Source organism: Mauremys reevesii, linkage group 8 (assembly GCF_016161935.1).
Source record: "Mauremys reevesii isolate NIE-2019 linkage group 8, ASM1616193v1, whole genome shotgun sequence".
In the NCBI taxonomy this organism is placed as follows: domain Eukaryota; kingdom Metazoa; phylum Chordata; order Testudines; family Geoemydidae; genus Mauremys; species Mauremys reevesii.
In genome coordinates this window covers 44,593,905-44,621,470 of record NC_052630.1, presented here as the reverse complement: position 1 = coordinate 44,621,470, position 27,566 = coordinate 44,593,905, and the positions used below count along the sequence as shown (strand labels likewise).

Here is a 27,566-nt window from a genome sequence, read left to right as displayed (position 1 = left end):
GAGCCTGCACCCCCAGTCGAAGCCCTCACCCCAGCCCGGAGTCCGCTCCCTGAACTTCTTGTTTCTGGCCCCACCCCAGAGCCTGCACCCCTTCCTCCCCCCATGTACCAACCCTGATCCCGCACCTGAATCCCTCTGTCCCAGCCTGGAGCATCCTCCTACACCCCAAATCTCTCATTCCCAGCCCCACTCCAGAGCCTACACCTCCAGCCAGAACCCTCCCCCCCTTGTGTACCCCAACCCCAATTTAGTGAACGTTCATGGCCCACTGTACAATTTCCATACCTAGATGTGGCCCTCGGGCCAAAAATTTGCCCACCCCTGTTATAAATCCATTATATAAAGTGTCTGGCTGTTATACAGCATAGTTTTTTATAATGATTTTCAGACAAAAATTCTTATTCACACAGGTTGATAGTAGAATCCTGATAACTATGTTTTAACATTGCTGTTGATTGCCATTTCTGCTTCCTGTGTGCACAGCACTGAGCAGATAATGGCTGTCAGACTGTGTTTGTTCTAGAATAACTTCCCCCAGGTAAGGGAACTGTTTTTAACATAGGTGTGAACTAGCTGTGGTGGCAGAAATGCTGGCTGGTATGACTGAAGCATAACTTTAACTTTTTAAAGAGAAATTCTGTTCTTTGCTTGATTTCAAGAGCTTTAAAATATTTGTTATCCACAGCTAATGGCACACCTGGTGTTTGCACAAACTTGTGTTTAAAAACCCCAGTGTGGGAGATGTGGGGGAGTAAGCATCAACGCCATGTGCTTCATTACCTTCTTGTATTCTGCACAGTCCACATAAGGCTTTGCTGTTTATTTTTTCCAGCCAGAATGCATTAGTAGTATTTATGTATTTTTAATTTAATCCATCCACAAACTGTTCTACTAAGATGGTAAGATGATCAGGTAGAGCCTGCTTACCGTGTCACATTTAGCGTCAGGGCACTGTGATAAAGACCTGTGAGGAATAGGGTCTATATCAGTGGTTCCCAAACTTTAACAACCTGTGAACCCCTTTGCCGAAAATGTCAAGTCTAACGAACCCCCTCCTAAAAACAAATATTTCCAGGGATTTTCTCCTTTACCTGAGTATAAATTATAAAAGCAGTGATCTTGGAAATACACAATTTGTTTTTATGACATGCTTATTACACGCTATTTATTATTAATTATTATTGATCATTACAGTATTTTTATTCTGAAAACAGCAACACTCTTCCAAGATCTCACTTTCATAGCTTGTATCGCTTTGAATAAGCCTGTTATAAGACAAGGTTTCTATGTTTCATCAAGGCGTATCAGATATGAAACAGCAGGAAGGTATTTAAGAAGTCAACTCAAAGAGTTCCTCCTACACAAGCATTCAGTTCTTGAGCAGCCCAGGCAAACAACACACATTACAACAAAGCTTAAACTTGTTCTTCATAATAATTTAAAAAACACTAGCTGCCTATTTCGTTTTAAAAACAGCAAAAAATATCCACCTCCCTTTCCATTTCTTATAAGGAGTGTTGAAGTTTAAATCTCCTCAGTGTGATAGATAGGCTTGCTTTGATCTGCTTAGCTCTTGGAAGTCCAGGGGCTCCAGGCTGCTGGACCTGTGCTGCCCGGGGTCCCGAGGGACAGCTCTGTCCACCATTCAGGATTTTTTTTCCCTGAGAACCCCCTGTAACATTTCACAAACCCCAGTTTGGGAACCACTGGTCTATATATTTAAGCGTGACAAGAGACTTGGAGTGCCCCAATTCAAACACTTTAAAGGGGGACCTGGTTTTCAGAGAGTCCGTGGTCTGCACTTTCTGAAAATGTGGTCCATTTAAGGTGTGTGAAGTGGGACACCGAAACACTATCAACACTCTTGGAAGCTCAGGTACAGGGCTTTAGTATTATTTCATAACAGGGTTCTAATTTTATATTGGTGTAGTCCACACAGGAGACAAGCCCACTCAAAAAAATTACATCACAGTAAATTTTGCTGTGTTGGACAAGGATGATTAAACTAGATATTAGTAGTGACTGAAGACTGATTATTTCTCTGTTTCCTCTGCAGACCTTTGTTTTTGTTTTTATCATTTATATGCACTCTAATTTGTCTAGTAACTTTCTGTATTTTTTAAAAAAAAAATTAAGCTACACTAAGATTGAGAGTTCTTGATGCAAACTTACCTGATTTGCAAGATCTGATCTACAGAAACAGGATATGCTCACTATTTTTGTGCATATGAATCCAGTTCTGTAAATGAAATGAAGAAATCCCTTTCTTTCTGAAGAACATTCTGGATGGCAGGATTTAAAATATGAAAACTTTTTGCGAAAGAAAAGCATAGTTGAGCAACAGCGAAGAAAGTATATTCTGCTTTGACCTATTTTTCATCAGTTTCAAGCTAGAAAGTAATGAAATATTTCTGTGTTCTCAAAACAAACAGTGAAATGCATTGTGGTAAGAAACAAAGATTTTACTTCAGGCAATATGTATAGATTCTTACCTTGTAGCATCCTTACTCATTTTGATTCTGTGTATTTTGTGCTTACTGTTTTCTCTCAAAGGCATGCGCATAGTCATTTAAACTGATTCTCTTGTTGTAGCATCCTGCTCTGTAATAGTAGCAACTAGCTATCTAAATCATTCAAAATTGTTTAATCGGTCAAAAAGTTAGCTTTAACATTTCTCCGTTGTGTGGTAGAAATGAAGTGTGGATAAACCCAAAACACCTCTGTACGAATAAGAGAATGCTGTGTCTCGTATTTGGGTGAGATGGGATGATGATAATGGCCATTTATAGTACCAGAGGTCTTCTTTTTTTTTTTTTTTTTTTTTTTTTAAAACCTCTGGGAGTACCTGCCTTTGTTCCATGCTTCAGAGGTAAGCAGAGTACTTCTTACATTTTTTTTAAATTGATTGCTGTCTTTCTTTGCTGGCACACTAGAAGTGCTACAGCCACATTGAGAGCCCAGTCTTCTGCCTCTGTGTAGGCAGATGTAGGTTCCTCAGGGCGCTTTCTGGAGGGCCTCCTTTCCGGGTAGAATTTTAGGACACTCTTCTCCTTCTGGCCAAACAACTTCTATAGAGAGATGGTCCATTTGACAGGACTAGAGGGGAACCAGGGAATTTCCCTATTTAGTGTCTTGTCAATACACTAAAATGGAATGTTGAGCTCATGGGGACCTCTGTTGTTTGGCCTGCGTAGCTCATCGCTCCTGTAGACTCTCCCCTCCAATAATGGTGCTGGTAATGGTAGCTTGTGGAGCTTTGGGGGCCAATTTAAAGCAGAACTTGGCTTTACAGTTTTTCCACATCCATTTCCTGTTTCTTCTAAGCAAGGCTGAGCATGGTTTCAAGATTCAAGTAACAGACGAGTCAAATTGTAAGGAAATCTCCAATTTTTGAGACTCCTGCTCCATCTCTCTGCTTCTGTGATTGTTATAGAAGTTAGAAATCTAGTTTGTTTCTGCCTTTCCCAGTCACTCTTTTCAGGGCTTAGCCAGGGATTTTCTCCTTTGAATAAGTGCTGTCTGCCACTCAACCAGGAAGTCCCAGGTAGTTCTATATTTAAGCAGTGTTTTTTTTTGCTTATTAAACACAAAAAAGCTTGGTTTGTTATGGATGCCAAGCTGTCAATGGAACACTGCTAAATCACAACATCTCACACACTATTTTATTCAGAAGTGATGAGCAGATGTTTTTTTTCCTTCCTCTTCACTAAAGAACAGCACGTTTATCGTATGAAGGGTAAAGTTTTTGTCTTGTAAGCTTGGGCTAGCATCCAGGACTTGGATGTGTATCTCTTCTTAACCTTAGGAATCCAGTGGGGCATCCAAGAAAGTCAGGCGTAGAAATATACCAATGAAAATGCCAGATTATTCTTTATCAGATTTAAATAGCTTCCGTTGCTGTCGTCATTGAACCATCTGTAGCAAACTTGAATTGCTACATTAAAAACTTCTGCAAGGTCAGAGACTCTCTTAGAAACAGTGATTTATTCAGAGAGAGAGAGAGGGTAAATCTTGATGCAACAAGAGAAGTATATAATAGCAAGGACAGGGAATGATAAAATCTTAATATTGACTAGAAAGCCTTAATGTACTGATAATCTGAAAGACTGGTGGTCGTTTTTGCTATTTTGTTACTCATCGATCAGTGTGGAAATTACATGTTAGAAACTATCTGCACACTAATACATAATAAACAATAGTGTGGCATGTTTGGCCTGAGGCAAAGAAAATACAGGCATTTGAAGAGGCATTTGCATGAAGGAACTACTTAAATGGGTTTGCTGTGTCTTGGACTGGTAGAGCTGCAAATACTATACGAGTTAGCATCTTGGATTTTATTGACTTTTTTTTTGTATTCTGAATATAAAGACTTGACAAATATGCAGCCATATATATATTTTACTGATAGGCTATAGTGTTTGGCAATAACAAAATGCTATCAGTAGTTTGTTCTATGTGAAAAGCACTGAAATAGAGTAGAAGGAAAAACAGAATCATGGTGCGGATGAGAAAAGTAATAGAAATGGGACAGGGTCAAACCTGTAACTAAATTAATTGCTTAACTTTAGGGTTAGTTTTTGTTGTTGTTTTTTGTTTTTTTTCCCAGCTGCCAATCTGGCTAATGGTACTATAATAGCTGCAAGGAACTCAAACTACTTCCCTAGAATAGAATTCCTCTCTTCTTTAAAAAGGGGCAAGATTCCCTTTTGGTCAAACAAAACAATTAACTCCCTGCAGAAATGGATTCTATAAAATTTTGCTACTGATTACTAGAGCAGAAGGGGACTCTCTGTATAAGATTATATGCCAAATATAGTATGTCTCCAAGTCTAACATCTGTTAACCAATGTTTAGAAATACAGTCAAACCTCTCAATAACGCGCTCCGCCATAACGCGAAATCGCATATAACGCGATCACAGGTTGGCTCCCCTTTAAGGCATAATACAGTATGGTGCTGTACCAATGGTCCCCAACACCATGGCAGGGGAGAGAAGCTGCAGCCCCGCACCTGCTGGGGACAGAGAATTCCGAGGCTGCTGGCACCGGTGCTCTCTGTCCCCAGCAGGTGCAGGGCCCCAGCTTCTCTCTGGCTTCTCCGGGGCTGCCGGGGCCAGTGCTCTCTGTCCCCGGCAGGTGCGGGGCCATGGCTTCTTTCCGGCTTCAAGAGAAGCCGCGGCTCCCCGCCTGCCGGGGACAGAGAGCACCAGCGTCTGCAGCCCTGGAGTTCTCTGTCCCTGGCAGGCGGGGAGCCGCGGCTTCTCTTGAAGCCAGAAAGAAGCTGCGGCCTCGCACCTGCCGGGGACAGAGCACCGGCACCTGCAGCCCCGGAGTTCTCTGTCCCTGGCAGGCGGGGGGCCGCAGCTCCTCTCCCCTGCTGGGCACTAGGCACCAGGGGCACTAGGCGGTGCACCTCAATGCACCGCTTTGGGGCCACTGAAAAACGGACTGGTTTGAAGCCCTGCTATACCGTGACCCCGCATTTAGCGCAATGGAATTTTTTGGACCCCAAGGGTCGCGTTACAGCGAGGTTTCACTGTATCTGCTTAGTTTTCTTTATATGAGTATTGTTTAGTGGCATATTGTACTAAATCAGCAGGAAGCAGACTTTACTTGACCCTGTTCTTAAGTGGATGCTTAAAATTAGGGGGGAGAGATAGCACAGTGCTTTGAGCATTGGCCTGCTAAACCTAGGGTTGTGAGTTCACTCCTTGAGGGGGCCATTTAGGGATCTGAGGCAAAAATGTGTCTGGGGATTGGTCCTGCTTTGAGTAGGGGGTTGGACTAGATGTCCTGAGGTCCCTTCATACCCTGATAGACTATGAATTAGAGTTTTTATAGAGACCAATAGGTTAGAATTTTGGGTAAGAGGAGAAAAGTAACAGATGAGGACTTGTTCCAAGAAGGGGCTAGAGACAGGCAGAGGGTAGAATAGCTGCCCCGTTTGAAAACTCTCTTCTGCATGTCTTTTTAGGTGGCCTTCTTTAGAATCGTGTGTGTGTGGGGGGGGTGTTCGTAGATTGGAAGTATGGGATGTCTGCAACATAAAGGCAAGACTACTCAGAATTTCAAATTTGAAGAATGATTCTGCCTGTTTGATGTGCCTAAATTATAATATTGTAATAATGTTAATAGAAGTGAAATGTCAGAACTGCAGAGGTTGATTGTATATAGTGAAGCAGTAGTTGGGAACATAAATATTTTACAAATTGTTTCTTTTAGATCTTTGTATTTCTGTAGATTACTTTAACTTAAACACCACTTGTGTTAATAATTTACACTCTTGTCTATTGTATTGTTGAAGATTTTAGTACTCTTTTTAGAATAAACTTAATCTTCAACCACATAGAATCATGTTCATTTAAAAACAAATGAAAATGTACTTGTAAAACTTGTTCTGATGGTTGTCACACATTTATATACACCTTTCTATGGTTTTTAGCTTCTCTAGCTTATGGGTGTCAAAGCTGTGACTTATATGCATATGGGGTGTGTGGTTTTTTAAAATTCTCCCCTACCTCTTGTGGAGGGGGAAAAAGTAGGTTGTGATTTGTATTTTAATGAGAAGTGAAATCAAGCTGCCTAGTTTAGGAACTAAAATGTCCAGCCCCTGGTTAATAAAGCTGATCACACATTATTAACAATCTGTTCCATAGATGCAGTACTCCTGGGAAAATTCTGTGCTACTGTGTGCATAATTAATGAGCCATGCGCATTTTTCATTTTTTTGCGCAGAAAAAAGCTTCTGCTGAAATGTTAAAGCAGCAAAGAATCCTGTGGCACCTTATAGACTAACAGACGTTTTGGAGCATGAGCTTTTGTGGGTGAATACCCACTTCGTCGGATGCTCCAGAACGTCTGTTAGTCTATAAGGTGCCACAGGATTCTTTGCTGCTTTTACAGATCCAGACTAACATGGCTACCCCTCTGATGCTGAAATGTTGTTGCAGTTCCGCCTTTTGCCCATCAGAGGGAGCTATGGCAATAGAACACAGCAACTGATCCCAGTCCGATAAGGAAGAGAGAGCCCGCCTTCTTCGCAGCACCTGTCGGGCCAGGTTGGGGGGGGGGGGGGGGGAAGGAAAAAAACTCTGTTCCATTCTTTTCCCACTCATACCCAACAACCCTCCAAGTTCACACCTAGGCTCCTTCCCAGCAATTTGCTTCCCCTCCCTCAGCTCCTCCGTTATCCCTGACTCTTCCAAGCCTTTGCACTGGTTCTGAGGGGTGCAGGAAATATGGTTCTGTATTGTAGTTTAAATGAATTATTACTCAGAGTTCTATATTAATGACTCTTTGTCAAAAAACATTTTCCTCAGTCTTTTTGGTCTATATTGTTACAGACGTACTTGCTGACAGGTGTTTTGAAATAAATGACCAAAAAGTAATTTAAACTGGTGTGATTATATTATTGTTTTGACAAATAAAATATGCAGAATTTTAAAATATTGTGTGCAGAATTTTTATTTTTTTGTTGCAGAATTCCCCCAGGAATAAAGCATTTACATTGCTATGCATTCTGTCTTTTTTTTTTTTAAGCGCAAGCCCTCGTGGACACTACTTTTATTACTACACCCTATTTTAAGAGACCTAGTCCACCACTGTAGTAGGAAAATTGCTGCTTTTCATTCTGACAGTTCACAGAAGACCTCAGCTGAGTCTGCAACTGCAGTCAAAAAAGCAATGTTGGAATGTCTAAGAAATTAGATGGAAAATACATCATTCATTCATCATTCATGCCCGTCACCCCAACCGGGGTATGGGCCGCCAACAACAGATCTCCATAGTCTTCTATCCTGGGCCATTCGCTCTAGCTGGTTCCAGGTATAGCCCATTTTTTTGCTATCAACCTGAAGGTCGCGTCGCCAGGTATTTCTTGCCTAGTAGGGTCAGGTTGTTGCTCCTCATCTCTGCTGCAACCTGCGCCGTCTTTCCTGACTCGTACATGGTCCTCACGTTCCATGTGCCGATGGTAATCCTCCTGGCTGCAAGAAGGGTGATCGGCTTAGTGGCTTCCTCGCGGCTTTCACCACCCAGCGTCATGCATCTTCGAGTTGAAGACCCTTCTTTTTCCAGGCTAAAAGTCTCTGTTAACTCTATTGTTGGCATTTCTGTAGCAAGCTGATTTTTACAGGGTGGAGTTGCTAGCCCCACGCCCAACCCTCCTCCTTTACCCTGACTTGGGACGGGCAGATGGCCCCAAAGGACCTCTCTGGTGGAGTTATGGAAAATACAGAATGTGATTATTTAGATCAGTAGTTCACCCTTACCTAGTGTATTGGGTGAAGTACTGGTCAACCCATCACAGGAAGGACATGGCAAAATTGGAGGGGGTTCAGAAAAAGGCAATATTGATTAGGATTCTGGGAGAAAATGTCTTGAGTGCTTGCTTCTTCTCTTTTTTGAAATAAGAAAGGACTTGATCAACAGATTGTTTTAAACAGGTTAGGAAATGCCAGATGTACAGTGCAACCTTAATTCTTCTCCCTTGCATATTGATCTGGTGCCCAGAATGAGGCAAGGGTCTTGTGGAAAGAATATGATTGTGTAATTAAGCATGTATTATAATTTATGTACGTAAGGAGTCAGAACAAAGTGTGCATGGGCAACTGTAAATCTTGCATTTCCTATCTTTTGACTTTGCAGTTTAAAAAACTTAACGTTTTTGTGTGTAACTTTTTTTATAGGAGAAAACAAACTGTTCTGTGCAAATGTGTAAACCCCCTGTTAACGCATCATAAGCAGAGTTTGAATCCTGAACCTTCATCTCTGCAGTGCAGATTACTACAGGTTGAGCAAAAGAACTAACTGAATTAGCTGGCAGGAGGGGAAGGTTATTCCCAGAAGTGTGGTGGTGCAAACAGACTGCTGGGTTTTGGATGTGATTGGGTGCGAGATTCTAACCTGGCCCAGTTCTCTCTCACTCTCACTCTCACTCACTCACTATGGCAGCTTCCACAAGTTTGCCAGTACAATGCCTGCTACTGCTTTGGCAGTAAGGTGAGCCTGGCCTTAGAATGTCTATTATTCTGATACAGAGCTAATATTTTCTTTAGAAATGCAAGGGGAAGAAAAGTGATAGTGATGTTAGCAGTTTCTGTCACAGCAAAAAACAAAATTTCAATAAGTCAAAGAAAAGCCACTTCTGTGATACCAAGGCATTTTCCCTGCCAAATATCAAAGATCTGCTACAAATAGTAAAGGTGTGAAGTTTGTCAAAGATCACAAAAATCTTTTATAATGAAAAGTGTTAGGCAACCTAAATATAGGGATCACTTGCTGCTCACCTTACAGTAATGAATAGTATAGAGAAGCTATAAGTGATCTTCCATTCTCTCATTCTCACCACAAGAATAAGGGGGAGGGATTCAATGAAATCAAGGGCAGCAAATAGAAAACTAATTACATATTATTTATCTGTCTGTAGAATTAATTGCTCCAGGATGTCATTGAGGCCAGCAGTTTAGCAAATTCCAAAGGAGGATTGGACTTTTACATAGATAAAAAGTATATCTAGTTGCAGTAGTTCATGCAAACAATTTTTGGAAAGATTATTAAATCTCATGATTCAAGCCTTAAACGAACCTCTATTAGGAATTACTATGAGACATTCATGGAAGTGCATAGCTGTTGACTGGGGCTTTTCTTTCAGTTTCCTCTGAAGCAGGTCACTGTTAGAGACATGATACTGAACTAGATGGACCAAGGGCCTAATATAATATGGCAATGCCTATGTAATGTTTGTTTGTACCTAATGTAGATGATGTAAGTAGTGTTTATAAACAAAGTAGCTCAGGGGTCCCTAACGTGGTACCCGCGGGGGCATCTAAATGCGCCTGCGTCTTGGCCGGCGGTGGAGCATCTGCCGAAATGCCGCTGAATTTCTGTGGTGTTTCGGCGGCGACATCTTTTGATGACGTCGCTTGTCGGCGGCAAGTGACGTCATTGAGAGGCGTCGCCGCCGAAACGCTGCAGAAATTCGGCGGCGACGCCTCTTGATGACACCACGTGCCGCTGACAAGCAATGTCATCGAGAGGCGTAGCCCCCGAAATGCCGCAGAAATTCGGCGGCATTTCGGTGGGTGCTCCACCGCCGCCACGGTCCTTCGTCTGGCAGGCGCCAGACGAAAAGGTTGGGGACCACTGAAGTAGCTGGTTGGGCTCAACCCTAATGAGAGAGCTTAAGGGTGACCACCATCATTCCTAGTCTTGCATTGCCATAGATGTTATTTAACTTGAAATATGTAACACATTATACTGGATCCAACAGTATACTCAAATTGTTATTAGCCTATTTAATATTCTCTGCTTTTCTTGCAAAAGTGTAATGGTGGCAATGTGAGTGTCAAATCATGTCATAAAACTAGGCTGCTGTGGCTAGACCTAGAACAGTTACAAGAAACAAGAGGACAAAAGATACTGCTGCCTGTGATGTTGCATTCCATATGTTTTATTGAAATATGCTTATGAGTGTAAATATGATGCAACTGGAATATGCTTTATGCAAAAGGTCTCTTGTAAGGTATCATAACAAAGGTTATAACCTACTGAATATATTCCTCCTATTTGTATGCATATAGCATTCTTGTATCTGAAGCTAGAAATATAAAATATAACTCCGAGGTCGTATTGTAATTAATGGTGGTTTAGAATCTTGATGGCTCCCATTGACTAGGACGATTGGTTGTAAACGGTTTATTTGCCTGCATTCCTTCCTGTGTACCTGTGGGCCAACCCAGGAAGAATGGAGACTAAGGGTTTTAAAGTGACGTGACCATGTCACATGATACTGGAATCCATCTTAATCCTTGTACTTTTCCATGGATGAGCCGGGGATGGGGACAAGCACAGACAAAAGATTCCCACCTTGTGCCAAAGCTATAAAAGGGGGTGGATCAAAGGGAGGGATAGCTCAGTGGCTTGAACATTGGCCTGCTAAATCCTGGGTTGTGAGTTCAATCCTTGAGGGGGCCGTTTAGGGATCTGGGGCAAAAAAAATAGTTGAGGATTTGTCCTGCTGTGAGCAGGAGGTTGGATTAGTTGACCTCCTGAGGTCCTTTCCAACCTTGATATTCTATGAAAAGGGGTGGTCAGTCATGAGAGAACCTCTGCTTACCACCTGAGCTGTCTGCTGGATCTAACAGACTATACCAGGGGAAAGGATTGGGCACAGACAAGGAAGGCATCTAGTGTGTGAAAGAAGCGTATGGGAACATCTTTGAGGGTGAGATATTACCTGTAGTCAGTTTCTTAATGTATTAGGCTTAAACTTGCATGTTTTGTTTTATTTTGCTTTGTTTACTTTGTTCTGGCTGTTATTACTTGACATCACTTAAATCCTACTTTTTATACATTATAAAATCACTTTTGTTTATTAATAAACCCAGAGTAAGTTATTAATATCTGGGGAGCAAACAGCATTGCATATCACTCTATCAGTGATATAGAGGGCGGCCAATTTACAATTTTACCCTGTGTAAGCTTTATATAGAGTAAAACAGATTTATTTGGGGTTTGGATCCCATTGGGAGTTGGGTGTCTGTGTGCTGGAGACATTTCAGAAAATAGTCCAAAATAAACTTCTTCTTTTTTCCCCCATTGGAGTACCTGGACTTTTCATTTTCACTGAAGTAAAAAAGGTATCATTTGGAGTATAAACTGTTCAGTAAAACTAAGATTGTTCTAAAAAGTGCTGTTTTTAAAAAATCATTTGAAACAATGTTAGCCAGCTTTTAAAAAGAAATTTCAATTATAACATGGAAACTGAGCTCTCATTACATATGGCTTGAAGGCCCTGCTTGGTCTCCAGGCAGCTCTCATTCCCACAACCACTTCAGAACATTTTTCACTCTGTTAGGCATTTATATAGCCACCTTCACCTTTTGAGTGCCTCAATTCTTTCTGAGCTAATAGGTTCTCCATCTAACTCCTGAGTTTGTCCCTCAAATAAATATAGAATTTTATGTAAACCAAATCATATAATTTACCTTTTGGTATCCAAGCCTAAATATCTTTCTTTACCAAGCATGTTAAAGGGAAATTTTGCATTTATACATCTAGAAGATAGAGAAAATTTGATGAGCCCTTTGTGCTATATCTACTTGGATCAGAAGAGCTAACAAAATTCCTCCTGTAGGAGCTGAAGGTGCAACTCCCTCATGAACACTCCCTCCCTCGCCCCCCAAGCCTTATACAAGCACATATGTAAAGCCACTATCTGGTTTACCATATATTGGTTCACTAAGCTCTATAAAGCTTGGGCTTTTCTTTACCTGGCAGAGCTTTGTTAGCATCCTTCAGTGTGCTCTAAACTTACAATATATGCTTTAAATACATTTGTTTATATTTTCAGTTTGTGTGGGATAACAGAGCCTGTTTTTATGTATGATAGTTATCTTTATTGATCATTACTGTTTGCTACTGTCCAAGGGTGTGTATTGTCAGTTGATCTGTGCATAGGCAAGGAAGAAAACTTCAGTTTCTGACCTGTGACTAAAAGGTAAAGAAATTTCAAATTTTAGAGAGGAGTGTGTCCTTTTAATGATAGCTAGTCAGTATCTTGTCAACTTCCATTCTGTGCATTTTGTTTTCCGGTGTTCAGCTCTGGAGGCACCTCCTTAGGCTGTGATTTCATGCAGTTGGTGTGCTAAGGGAGTTATTTTTCTGTGAAGTATTAAAAAAATATAAGATGCCTTTATAGTCAGGTGTGTAGGAGTTCCCTATTGCACAGTGCCCATAATCACTGGATTTACCATTTTGACAAAGTAAGTTACAGATAAGAAACTGAAATGTTCTTTTGAGAACTGCTTATCAAAAAATCTGAACTTTCTGACGAGAGGCTTTTTATCTCTTGATCAGAAAAAGTCTGCATGTTCTGTTCAAGCTAGTACTCTCTACTACTATGAGATTGCATCTGTCAGTGCCACATGGTTTGACTACAATCCACAAGGTCATGGGTTCAAGTGTCACTTGATCTCATACTGAAAAGCCACCTCTAGTTTACCCAACTGCAGAGTGGATACCTGATCCATTGGGTTAGGGCAGTCAAAGGTGGTCGGACATGATGCTCGACACATCACTCCCTTGTGTACTGTTGGCTATGAAATTAACTGTTTCAGCCCGATGGCTCAGGGGAACTTAGACTTTGACTATTGTTAGGCTAGCTTAGAATGTAATATCGTAGGTGCCCAAGTACTGTACGCTTCTAAGAGGAATAGAACACCCCGAGCCACTAAGCACACTGATGGAACTGCACAAGAAATGAGTGAATTTTGATCTATAGACTCCACTTCTTAATTTACAAATCAGTCAGTAAAAAGTACGAGTATATTTCAGAGCTAACTTCCCAGTCCATCCTGCTATGAGATCACTTCTTAAAACTGAAGTGAGTTTCCTAGCACTGCTTGCAAAGGATCATCAGTAACCTAACAAAAGTGGTGTTCTTTTTTTGGTTATACCCAGGTATTTTATAGGAACAAACAAAAAATAAAGTTGAGGGAGATAATCTTTGTATTTATGTATGTAAAGTGAGACTTAGATTTTTAGTTCCTGTTTTGTCTGTGTTTTGTTTAACAGGCTTCCCAGCTGGCATGTTTTTTGTAAGGAGAGCCCTTCATCTACATCACAGTACTCTCCAGATAACTATGCCCAGGCAAATGAGGATGAGAACATCCAGGAAAAGGTACAGTGGAGATTTACATATTTTTCAGTAGATGGGCATGGTATCACATGACTAATTGCAAAGCTAGTGGTGGTCCTCATTTTAAGATTGGTTCTCAATCAGTGATTTAAAAAATATGTACCAAATGCTCCAATTAGCTAAGGTGCTAGGGCTAGTCATCTAGAAAATCTACTTTAATTTCCACAGTGTCCCTGTCTCTTAGATCATGCAATGTCCAGGCTCACTGTAGTTTTGCCAGCTTGTGCTCTAAGTGATGCACAATCAGGGTGGATTTGATTTAAATAATGATTTAAATCACTAGTCAGGAAGACTCGGTTTTCTACATAAAAGTGCATTTTTGTTCGTTATAACCTTAATATTCTTCACAACTCACAGATGTAGATTTCATTTTTAGAAGGTACACACTATACATTTTTAAACAGTGATTTATTTTGAAAACTTTTCAGATTAGTTTTACAGCTATATCAGAAAATGAATGACTGTTTGGTTATTTCATTTACCAAAGGTAACTGAAGCAGATATTTATGAAGTCATTGGGAGGTGAACTATCTCCAATTCAACAGGTTAATCATTAATATTTGGAGGATTTTCTTGTCATGACTTATTAGGAGGAGAACATCACCAGACAACATTTAAATTGTCTTATTTAACTAAAACAACAACGTTAAGTATTCTGGATTTTTTTCTTCAACAGCAAACATATAATATTTTAACAAAACAAGCATATGTCCCTCTCTTCTCACATTTATCTCCAGACTTCTTCTCCCTGTCCAGATCTATTCTGCCCCCAACAATCTTCTATTCATTGAACTTTTTGAAACTTTGCACTTTTAGAGAGAGGTAAGGGATTGACTCTGTGTACACAAATTAGCAGAGGGACATTAGAATTGAGGTCTGTTATTTCTCACCTCTACTTTTTTTTTTTTTTTTTTTTTTTGCTGTTAACAAGCATGTTACCTCTGGAGATATAAATCCACAGTTTGAAAACTGCAAAACTAATAATCTCTGATGGTATCTTCTAGACTGAGCACTGAGTCCCATTGGGTAGATAGAAAGATTAACCTAAAGAATCTATACAGAAGCCTGTGGAACCCCATAAAATTGGGTCCCTAATCCATGAACTATTGGAACTCATTTACAAAACTTTTTTTAAACATTACATTAATATATTGTCTCATATTATAGAATTAAAATTTATAATCACTTTACATTATAGTGCAAATATAGCTCATCATGGATCTTAATTAAAACTATATTTAGGTTTTTCCTCAAAGCATTTTATCAAAAATCTGATTTAAATAAAAAAATCCATTTTTAAAATGGATTTTTATCCACCCTGTGCACAATCCTGCAGTTCTGATGACCTCAGCTGGAAGAATACAAGATACATTTTTTAAATTGAGCAAAACGACACAATCATAAAAAATGGGACTTGTCACTAATCCTTCATACCCCAGTTTGATTTTATGGCTAATGTAATATGCCCACATCACTCAAAGAAGAAGCCAAGTGACCTGTAGTGGGGGTTGAGTTTGTGAAACCACTCTTGTACACTTTGTTCTGATAAGCATCCTAAGGGAATGAGGGGGAAGGTGATTATTTGTTTCAGAAGCAGATGTCTAAAATTTAAACCTAGAGATTAAACTCATTCCACCAGACCCAAAGTATCTTTTGTAGCTTGTTTAGGAAATTACTCTGTGTGTGAAGATGTAATTTAGAGCTGTTGATTCTTTAGCATATTACTCTTGACTGGGTCTCTAGAACTCCTCAATTCAGGAGGACAATCTTGCAGTGTTTGACTAGCCCTCTTTTTAGAGGAATTTCTGCTAGTTAATCTTTCAGAAGTGGGGATCTGAGTAGCTAATACTTGAGAGAGGTCACTTACCTGAAAGTGTGCAAGATTAATTTCATATATAGATCCATACTTATTTTCCTCCTTTTCTGGAGTCTGTTTTAATCAATTGAGGGTTCAGAGCTACAGTTCATCATATAGCCTTGCTTGTCCTTGGGTATTCAGACATTTAGTACGTTTAGCCTTCAGAATCACTGATTTTTTTTCAAATGGGTCTTATACAATGAGGGGCATGCATTTCCTGAGCTTGTGAATATGTACAGACTATATTTCAAAGAACTGCAACTATAGGTAAACAATTTCTCAGATATCATTCACCGATCCAGCCAAGAGTGTAACTTCCCGCATATATATATTCCCTAAATTATTTTCTGTATTGAGAAGTTGTACCAGTTTAAATCTATCTAATTGAACGGACACAAACCCTTAACAGACACACTTAAACAGTCTTAACAGTTTAAGTCTGTTTATCTTGTGTCAAATTAAGCTAAAACAGATTTAGGTCACATTAGAGTGGCATGTCTATGGCACCATAGCTGTGCCAGCATAACTCCATAGTGTAAATGTAGCCTACAGTAGCAAATAGGGTTTTTCCATCACTGTAGAAACACCACCTCCCTAAGTGAGGGTAGCTAGATCAACAGAAGCATTCTTCTGTCAGCCTGGCTGCATCTACACCAGGATTAGGTTGGCATGGTTACAGTGCTCAGATGTGAATTTTTCACACCCCTGAGTACTGTAGCTATATCAATCTAAATCTTAAGTGTAGACCAGGCCTTAAGGAAATGTTAAATTGATTTGTGTTTTTTAGTGCAAACCCATTAATTGAACTAAAATGACTTAAACTGGTGTGACTTTTCTTATACAGACAAGGATTTAAGAGCATTTAGCTTATATACGTTAGCGTGTAAGACATGTCTTTGGATATTCCATAACTCAGCTTGTTTTCTTTTGTTGGATCTAGAATTCAGGTCTAGAAAGGTAAAATACTCCCAAGGTTTGTCTCAAGACCAATAGTGGGAAAGTGTTTTTAGTAGAACACAGATTAAATTCAAGCATGGTATGAATATTTATTATCCAATTGTTTCTTTACTTTGTAATGCACTAGGAGGAAACAGGCAGGCCCATTGGAACAGAGTCTTTAGAACATGTGGACTCAAATATACACAATTATCCTGGAGAAACTGATTTACTTGATGACTGCACAAAAGAAGACCAGGCAAGCTTTTTCATTCATTTGTCATTTGGTGCATTTTTCAAACATTTGATGGGTTTGAGCTTTTCATTTGTGTGTTGAGGTTTTATAACTATTTATATTGTATTTTACTTGCATGGAGATATTGGGCACAGAGCTGCTGGAGGTGTCATTTTTCATATGGGAGGAAAAAAACAAGGACCAACTGTCACAGAGTCCCTGGGCGATGCTCTGGAACTGCTCCCCACCAAGCCAGTCAGGACTTTGGGGAGCCTCCTCTCCCTTGGAGCAGACTGTCTGCAGGGCAAGAAGCTCACATGGCTTCACCTCCTGGGTCTCTCCTTGGAGCATTCAGCATGTGCCCCTCCATGCGCTTCCCACAGCAAGCCCGCCCCAGCGGGGTACTGGGGAAGCCACCGGGTCCTGCACCCCCACTTTGCAGTCAGACGTGACTCTCAGCCAGCCAGTAACACAGAGGTTTATTCCATAACAGGAACATGGTCTAAAACAGAGCTTGTAGGTACAGTGAATGGGACCCCTCGGACGGGTCCATTCTGGGGGACAGCGAGTCAGACCCCCACGTCTGCACTTCACTCCTCGTCCCCAGCCAGCTGCCAACTAACAACCCCTCCAGCCCCTCGTCTCTGCTCAGCTCCTTTCCTGGGCCAGGAGGTCACCTGACTTCTTTGTCTCCAACACCTTCAGCTGGCACCTTTGCAGGGGAGGGGCCCAGGCCATCAGTTGCTAGGAGACAGTGTCAGGCATTTAGGTGCACTGGCCCCTTCCTCTGCAGCAATCACACACCCTTATTCCACCACCTAGATATTAAGAACTGCAGAGGGGACACTGAGGCACCAACACAGTATTCAGAGAAAACATTAAGAACATTCCCAGTTTGTCACACCAACACATTTTATTATTAAATTCCAGCATGTATAATTTTTAACAGTGGGGATAATTGACTGTTGCACAACTTACCAAGGATGTGGTGGATTCTTCATCACTAGAAGCTTTTAAATCAAGCCTGGATGTCTTTCTAAAAGATTATCAAGCACATAACTACTTGTTTGGCTAGAAACAGGAGTCACTTGGTGATATTCTATTGCCTGTGTTATGTAGCAGCTCAGACTAGATCGGGGTAGGCAACCTATGGCACGTGTGCCGAAGGCGGCACACGAGCTGATTTTCAGGGGCACTCACACTGCCCAGATCCTGTCCACTGCTCTGGGGGGGGCTCTACATTTTAATTTTAAATGAAGCTTCTTAAACATTTAAAAAACCTTATTTACTTTACATACAACAATCATTTAGTTATATATTGTAGACTTATAGAAAGAGACCTTTTAAAAAGGTTAAAATGTATTACTGGCGCACGAAACCATAAATTAGAGTGAATGAATGAAGACTCGGCACACCACTTCTGAAAGGTTGCCGACCCCTGCCATAAAAGAACATTGGATGCTTTCATTCATAAGCAACATACATGACACTAAATGCTACTTTGGGACATATTTGCAATTTTTGTTGTGTACCCAACAATACAATTAGGAAATTTTTCCTAATAATGGTATTAATTTTTTTAGAAATATAGGTTTCATCAAAACAAGAAAAGTGGTATAAATGATTGTTGTATGTAAAGTAAATAAGGTTTTTAAAATGTTTAAGAAGCTTCATTTAAAATTAAATTAAAATGTAGAGCCCCCTGACAGGTGGCCAGGACCCAGGCAGTGTGAGTGCCCCTGAAAATCAGCTCTTGTGCCGCCTTTGGCACATGTGCCACATGTTACCTACCCCTGCTTTATGGTGTCAGATTCTTTCTTTCGTGTGTGTGTGTGTGTGTGTATGTGTGCGCGTGCGCATATTTGGTTTTTGAAGAGATCAGTAATTCAGATGTATGTTTTATGTAAATACAGGAGAAATGTACATTTACATCTCACTTACCAGAAGTCATATAAATTTTGCACTGATTTCTAATATTTTAAACAGACTACAGAAATGGGTGAATTAAGTCTGCCTCAGGTTGAGACACTACCTTCAGTAGACTTAAATGAAGCTTCTTCTAGCATAGCAGCAAGCATTGAAAACATTTCCAGTTCATCTACCTCAGAGATCTCTCCAGTCTCGCAGCCTGAGTAAGCCTTTTATTTTGTTACCATTTTGGTCTTTATTGCAATAAGTAGTATTTCCCCAAATAGGTGGCCCTTCTAAATTGCTAGGCATGAGGAATTGGTTGTAATACTGTGTAGGTGTTGGTACTCTTGGCAAGCAAAATCCCATAGCATTCTCATAGCTATACATTTTTGTTAGAGAATGCCATCTGAAAGTATTTAATCAGTTCTTCAAAATCTCCATGGCAACAGCTTTCTCATTGATTTACAGTGGGGGAAACTATTGTTGCTACTATGCAAACTTCAGCCTACTACACTCTTACTAGTTTTGCTACATACTGATTTATGATAGCAAGGCTACTTCAATATACTGTACCACTTCTGCAGTGCATCTTTCCTGCATTGTTTGCCTGAAGTGTCAATGTTGATTATCAACCTAGTTATATATTCTAAGAACTGAAATATTTTTTTCCTTTCACAGTAGTAAGCTTGCTAACTGTATTCTATATACACTTCATAGTATATCTGAAAAATACATGTCTTTATCTGTTCCCTGTTAAAGGCCACTAGCCCTCACAAATAGGCTTTCATGTCTTTGCCAGAACTGTTTCACTGCTGGGCTATACTTTGTCCCTTAAGGAGATAAGCCTCTAAGAATTCTGTTGTTCCCACCAGCAGCAACAGGGCTGTCCTAAACTCTCTGCTCTGACAGCAGGAGACTTTTTTCCCCTTAAATGGGGTCTCAAAACATCTTCATTTAAAAGAATTCAGCAGTGCCTGTACTGCTTCTGAGGTTCCCAGTGGATCATAGCCTAGGTTATCAGTGGCTGGGTGGCTCTGAAGCAGTCTCTTCAAAGGGCACCTCTGGAACACAGAGGCATCACTCTGCTGCCCTCTCTATGATGACACAAAATGCAGGAAAATAAGAAGAAAAAGTTGAAGGTAACTATAGAATTCAAGTATCAGAGGGGTAGCTGTGTTAGTTTGGATCTGTAAAAAGCAGCAAAGAGTCCTGTGGCACCTTATGCGTCTGATGAAGTAGGTATTCACCCACAAAAGCTTATGCTCCAATACTTCTGTTAGTCTATAAGGTGCCACAGGACTCTGTTGCTTTTTATAGAATTCAAGTTGTGTAAAATTACAGAGCACCAACCCCTAGCATAAGAATTTAGACTTCTCTTGCAAAGTTCCCCTCAGACACATCAGTATCTTAAAACAATGCTCAGCTAATCATTTTGCTGAAAAATTTCTGCTGCAGTACTTAGGCAGTACAGAACAAATTAAGCCTGACTCACTGTCATTAAATTGACAGATTAAAGGAAAATCAGAATAAATTGGACTCATTAAATATAGCCAGTTTTAAAAAAAAAATTACTTAAAGTCTGAGGATACGTTTGCACTGCAATAAAAAAGCCCCAGCACGGAGTCTCAGAGCCTGTGTCAATTGATTCGGGCTGTGGGGCTACAAATGGCAATGTAGCCACTGGGGCTCAGGCTGGAGCTCAGACTCCGACATCCACCCCCCTCGTGGGGTTTCAGAGCATATGCTCTATCCTAAACCCAAATGCCTCCATTACAGTTTTTGTCCCTAATTGGCCTATTTATACTGATGCATTCACTGATATTCTTTGCCAGTGGTGTTCAAGACTCATGGTACAAATCACGAGAGCTGGCAGCACTCTTAGTGGGCTTCTTAAACCCTTAGTTCATGGAGCCATATAACTTCATGAGACTTTCACCTTTCATTAAAAAAGTTTCTAGCCCTCATGGATGGGGGAAAAGCTGGAAAAAGTGAGCCCTAAAGGCTGAAACGAGAAGGCAAATTTAAAACAAATGTTTTTTTTTAAATCTTGTCATTTTTAGGGCTAGGCAATGATATTATGGGGCCTAATTCATGATTTTCAAATGGTTTGGATTGGCTTCCCTGAATAAATAAGGGAAGAAAGAACAGGGTGACCAGAGAAGGTGAATGTTTCTTTTCACTTAAAAACCTTTTGAGTCAACAGAAAAATGTTTATACCTATTTTAATTTCTTTCTGTATGGACACTTATTTAAAGTGGCAATGGACGTTTAACAAGCATGTGTTCAATCATAGACAACATATGGAAGTTTAGCAAAAACTTTTATAGTCCAAGATGTTAAAGAAAAAGTTGTATAGCTATCTTATTTTGCTGTTGTGAGCTTTGAGTTGCGAACTGCCTGTTTAGCTGCCTTCTGTTAGTTTGAGACATTACAACCACCACAAACATACTTGAATCATTTCATCTAAACTTCTGTTTTTACTATGTAATAACTTAAAAGTTGTTCCTTTTGGACATGAAACTGCTCATGATTCATCTCTGCCAAAAGACGAATATTTTTGGAATCCTTTCAGAAAAAATCAGTTCCCATCTGAGTAAGATGGGAGATTTTATGGTTATATAAACTCTTTATTTTCTGACTTGCGTTTCAGTTAGTACTCAGTGTGAACAAATGATGTGCACATGTTTTGTAGTAATTTTTTTTAACAATTTACATTTGAAAATGACTAAACAGGACAAAATACATGTGCCTAGTGTTCGTGCTACTCTTTCATATATGTAAACGACACATGTATATCTTCTGTGGGGAAAAAAAAATCTCATTTGTGTCTATTGAAGTTAAGGTATACCCTAAGATTTTTTTCAGTTAATATTTGTACCATATTTTATTGAATTACTGATTATTCATATTCACATTGTTTCTGATCATTCATCTTCTCAGTCTTGTAGGGTCAAGAATGTGCAGATCAATTTAATATTAATATGTTTAAGTTAGGTTTTACACCTTGGCATCTGAATTTGAGGTTTAATGCAAAGGTGTGATTCACCTGGCTCTGCCACCAAAAGGGGTTTAAAGGAAATAGCTATTAATATAATGGACTGAATAACTTGTAATTATAACCCCTGGTTTTAAGGATCATATTTAACACAAATCCTAAATGAACCTGTTTGGTAAAATCAATCTCTTAAACAAGATAATTAGTAGTAGTCTTCCTTTTGTACTCGCGGGGATAGACAGATCCCTTTGTGCATGGCCAAGAATAAGTTTTTGAATGTCTGGGTTTTTTCTCCCATTTAGCATTTTCATTTGAAAGGTGCCAAAATAAGTTCCTTAATTTTTTTCCTATTGCTGCTTCCATTGTAGGAGTAGCACCAGGTGGCAAATGGAAAGACTCAGCTTGTAGGTTGCTAACCTGCTGTTATTCTTTGGAGGAGAGGGGGTAGGGGAGGGGACAGCATTTTGCAGCCCAGTGTCAGAATATTGGTGTGACAAGGTTTGTATTGCCTCAGGTGAAGATTGCTAGTTCTGATATACGAGAGGCCGAGCAAAGGCTTTTCTTCGTTCTGATTTATCACCTTTATAGATAATGTTCCCTCTAATTTTTCCCATCCATTGTGGAATGAATTTTGTGTGCACTAATATGGAGGTGTGATGTGTGGCGGGAGTGGGGCCGAGGGGTTTGGAGAGTGTGTGTGTGTGAGAGGGTTCAGGGCTCAGGGCTGGGGTAGAGGGTTGTGGTAAAGGGGGGAGGGCTCTCGGGTGGGGTTGGGGATGAGGAGTTTCGGGTGCAGGCTGCCTTGGGTTTGCGGCGGGGAGAGAGGACGACTCCTTCCCCAGCCATCTCTCCCCGCTACAGCACCTTGGCGGGGAGAGAGGCGTCTTGCCCCGCTGCAGCCGCCCCGGGACTGGGGGAGCCGGGGAGAGGCGTCTCGCCCTGCACCCATCTTCTAGGCCCACCTATGGCCATGCCCGAGTGCAGCGTGCACACCTGCACGGCTCTGCTAATTTTGTGTGCGGCCCTTGGTTGTCTCCTGCGTAGGCGTGCACCTTAGAGGGAATATAGCTTATAGACCACTGGTTCTCAAACTATATTGTACTGGTGACCCCTTTTACACAGCAGGCCTCTGGGTGCAACCCCCTTATAAATTAAAAACACTTGTTTATATATTTAACTCCATTATAAATGCTGGAGGAAAAGCAGGGTTTGGGGTGGAGGCTGTCAGCTTTTGACCTCCCCTGTAATAACCTTGCGACCCCCTGAGGGGTACCGACCCCCAGTTTGAGAACCCCTGTTACAGACCATTGTGTACTCTTACCTTGTATGAATGTAGGCAGAAAAGGAACAAATCAAAAATTTGTTCCCTCTCTCTCCATTTTTTTTTTTCTGCTTCATCTCTGATGAAAGGCAGCTATGGCCTTTTGTTGCTTTAGGATCTGTGTGACCCAGCAAGTTCAGGTTTTCTTCCTGAAGACTGAAATGGAAATAATCAAGACACAAGGACAGATTCTGTAGCCCAGTTGTGGCCCCTTTACACAGTGGCACAAAGGGGCTGTAATGCAGCATCATTTGGTCAGCAGAGAATTCCCCTGGTATAGGAGAATGGCATGCTAGCACACATGTGCTGCTGCCAGGCCCTGTGTCTTTTCATGCCATCCCCTCCTGGCTTAAGAGGCATGACAGTGCTCTGTTCAGCTGTACATATCCTCTGCTGATGTATGGTTTATGAAGAATCCTACACCAGTGGTGAAACTTACAGCCAGTCAGGCAGCTCTAAGTTGCGTTGGTTAAGGCTCACCCTGAGAATCTCACAAATGAGCTGTTTACAGCTTCCTTTCCCCCCAGCCCAAGCAAAGCAAAGTTTGGACAGAAGAGCCAATTTCCCCCTTGAATTTTCCATTACTATTACAAAATAACTATTGCAAGAGTGATAAGATGTCTTAGTGGAGACTTTTGAGAGCTGGGGCCTGGGCCTTCTAAAAGACAAACGTTGTGTGCTGCTACTTATACCATGGCAAATGGAATAGATGGGAAATAGATCATCCTTGATGTGAGCAATATGAGAATACACTTCCAAAATAGTGACATAGCATTATATTTCCCTTCATCCAATTACAAGATCTATGACTGACATTTCCATGGTACTGTATTATATATGTATTCTCTCTTTTTTCTCTATCAAAATAGCTTCATTAACTGACCTCTTTGATTAGCAGGGTACTTCTAATACCAGAAGGGTAAAAAGCATGTTATTTCTTTCCCTTCAGTGCAATAGAAAATTCCCGTGCTGATATCCCTGTAGTCAGCTCTAGTGAAGCTGAGCAGTCAGAACCTGACTGTGATATTGGTGGGGCACTTGAGGCTGACCCTCAGAGTGAGCCTTCCTCTTTTGTCAGTCCACCAGAGAGGTGAGTGTTGTGAGCCTAAAATAACTTCAATGTGTTTTGCTATGCTGGCTTTGCAACATGGTCATTCACCTGCTCTGCTTGCTTCTGTATCCATTTTTTGTGTACAATTTCATATGTAGTATATTAAATGTAGTTGTATGAAGATTCTAAAACTGCTTAATATGTTTGTTATTGCTTCTAATATTCTTGTGTATTTTTCAGCCTTGTGGGTCAGCATATAGAGAACATCTCTTCTTCACATGGCAAGGGAAAGATGACTAAATCTGACTTTGAGTCAAAGGTTGCAGCATCTGAAAATGGGCCAAAGAAGGCAAAATCTGCTTTGAATGCTTCAGATAACTTGAAAAGGGAGGTATGTAATATAACTTGAAATATTCTGCCAGGACACCCATAATTAAGGAACTATCCAGGAGTTGTGTTTAAATTTCAAAATTATCTTTTTGCCTTTTCCTCTGCTTTGATACGTATATTGCCTCAAAGATTTCTTCAAAAACTCATTTCCCCCCTTGCTTTTTTCAGTTTTAAGTATCAGGTTTTCATTTCCCTCTTTGCTTTAAGAATTAGTATTCCCTTCATTTGAGGGATTGAGCTGTAGTTCAGGTTACTGCCTTGTGTGATGTGATTTCACTAGTTAGGTCATTGAATGATCTTGCCAAGATCCTTCATCACGGAGGACGAAGGACTGATACTGATGATGATTCAAATCTAAAAAAATTGTACAGAGCTGCCCAGGATGATGGCAAACGAGGGTCTTGTATCTCATAATGGGGAGAACAGTAAAGGGGAAAAAACAAATGTTGTTTGCAGCAGAAAAAGCACTTTCTTTTCAATATTAAAAAAAAAAATGGTTTCTCTCCCCTGTACTGCCCCGTTCTTCTGTGTAAAATGGGCAGATACTGTTGGAAGAGAAAGTCGCAAAAGTTACTTGGAAATAATGCAAGAAACCCAAAACAACTATTTTTAAAAAAAAAAAAACCTAACAGCCATCCAACACAAAGTGGAATCGTCTACAATTGCACAGCCCACACAATGCCATCTCTGGGAGAAACTATGGCACAAGGACCTGCCACACAGCACTACACAACACCCCAACATCATGAATTTATGAAGATTATCTCTAACCAGAGCTGAACTATCTATACTCTCCAAGGGACTGAACTTCTGTGATGCCACAGAACCTGATACCATACTAAACATGGGGAGAACTATAAGAGTTCTTCCACTGACTTTTGCCTCAAAGAATTCTTTCATAACAACGGCGACACCACCCACAATTACCATGTCCTGACTGACAGTCATAAGAAAAAAGAATTATCTGACTGGACATCACAGAGAAGACAAAATCACACTCTTGATCATTATGTTGCATCAGGAAAAAAAATTGACTGTGAAATCTTTAACAAACATCACATCCACCACAATCTCTCCACTGCCGAAAGGACAGCTATACAGACCCTGAAATCCAGCCACCAAATAGTGATCAAATGAACAAACAAAGGAGGCATCATCATAGTCCTCAACCATGGTTATGTTAATGAGGCCAAGTGACATCTGTCCGACACCACCTACTACAAAGAATTCAAAGAAGACCGCACACCACAGTTTACCCAGGAAATTGAGGATATCATGAAATCCTTCCCCAGACCACTGCAAGAGAAACTCTACAACTTCATCCCCCACAAATCCAACCCAGACACCTTTTACGTGTTCCCAAGATATACAAACCAGGGAATCCAGGCAGACCCATAGAAACCATCTTCAAACTGTTCACCACACAAAGGGCCACTTTCCTTTAGGACACAACCTATTCTTCCAGATACTCCACAACATTAACAGCCTCCCTCAGAACACTGTCCTTTGCACCATGGATGTCACCTACCTATACACCAACATGCCTCACAATGATGGCATAGCTGCCTTTCTCAGATATTTACAAGATAATGGACAACCCTCAGATATCCACCTCCAGCACATTGCCAAATTCACCCATTTTCATCCTCACCTGTAACAGTTTTACATTAAACAACAAACACTTTGCCCAAACCATGGGAACAGCACCAGGTACTAGGATGGCTCCCCAATGTGCCAACATTTTCATGGGTCACCTTGAAGAATTTTTGGAAAAAGGCACCACAAAATCAATGATATACTTCATATATATCAATAATGTTTTCATCCTCTGGACAGATGACCTAAATTCTCTGACTTCAACCATCATGATCCATCCATTAAACTTTCTATAGAACACTCCCACACTAGCATCAACTTCCTGGACACCACAATCAGCTTCAACGATGAACCCCTCCAGACTACTATATATGAGAAATCCACAGATCACCACATCTGCCTTCGTAGATCCAGTAGCCACCTCAAACAGATCAAGAAATCTATCTACAGCCAGGCATTCAGATATTACAGAATATACTTCAAGGTGAAAGTGTGGGATATATAACTTTACACTTAAAACCGTCTTCACCGAACAGAGACATTCCAGCAGAGAAGTAGATTGCATCATGGAACAGGCCACCCAAATATCCTGAGAGAATCTGCTTCAATATGGAAATAAAAACCTCCTCTGACCACATACCACAAGCTGTCACCTACCCCACACTGGAACCCTTACAGGGTATCATAAACTGCAACCCATATTTGATGGGGACCCCATCCTGAAAGATCTTTCCTGAACCCCCTCTTCTGGCCTTCAAATAACCCTCCAGCGTCTCCAAGCTCATCACAAGCAAGCTCCCCACAGACCAGGACACACCAACTCAAAGTGGCACCAGACCCTGCCAGAACAGATGCGCAACCTGCAGAAATATTTTCATTCTGCTATAATCAATACCTCCATAATACACTTGTTTTCAAGATCCATGTGTGACTGGTTTGATCACAGAAACCCTCTTGGGAGCCGCCACCCAATGTGCAAAGACCACTTCTACCCCTGCTTTCCCTGCCAGCTCAGGACTCCATCACCCTGTCTTGCTGAGCCAGACACACTGGTCTGCTCCAACAAAGACCCAGAGTCTGAATTACTTGCCCCAAAGCTTCTGTTAGCTGCTTTCAGTGAAGCCTGAAGTGTTCTCGTCTTTAACACCCAGATGCCCAACTCCCAATGGGGTCTAAACACACATAAATCTGTTTTACCCTGTATAAAGCTTATGCAGGGTAAAATCATAAATTGATCACCCTCTATAACACTGATGGAGAGAATGCATGGCTGTTTGCTCCCCCAGGTATTAATACATACTCTGGGTCAATTTAATAAGTAAAAAGTGATTTTTATTAAATACAGAAAGTAGGATTTAAGTGGTTCCAAGTAGTAACAGACAGAACAAAGTAAGTCACTAAACTAAATAAAATAAAATGTGCAAATCTATGTCTAATCAAACTGAATACAGATAAGATCCTCACCAGTTCCAGAATGCTCCCTTTTACAGACTAATCTCCTTTTAGCCTGGGTCCAGCAATCACTCACACTCCTTGCACACAGTCCTTTGTTCTAGTTTCTTTCAAGTATCCTGG

The 27,566-nt window shown here is 40.7% G+C and overlaps 1 protein-coding gene across 4 annotated transcripts in view; it reads left to right on the top strand.

Moving 5' to 3' along the window:
• The window catches only part of SUCO (SUN domain containing ossification factor), an 88,577-nt gene that overhangs the window by 10,044 nt on the left and 50,967 nt on the right, over nucleotides 1-27,566 (top strand). For 2 of the 4 annotated variants that reach the window (XM_039485504.1, XM_039485503.1), the window contains exons 2-6: nucleotides 13,575-13,680; nucleotides 16,641-16,751; nucleotides 18,714-18,859; nucleotides 23,904-24,044; nucleotides 24,246-24,396. In XM_039485504.1, coding sequence (XP_039341438.1) covers nucleotides 13,575-13,680; nucleotides 16,641-16,751; nucleotides 18,714-18,859; nucleotides 23,904-24,044; nucleotides 24,246-24,396 — 655 coding nt within the window. Of the gene's footprint in view, nucleotides 1-13,574; nucleotides 13,681-16,640; nucleotides 16,752-18,713; nucleotides 18,860-23,903; nucleotides 24,045-24,245; nucleotides 24,397-27,566 lie in introns of those variants that run through there. The other 2 variants (XM_039485505.1, XM_039485506.1) reach the window with 2 other exon arrangements.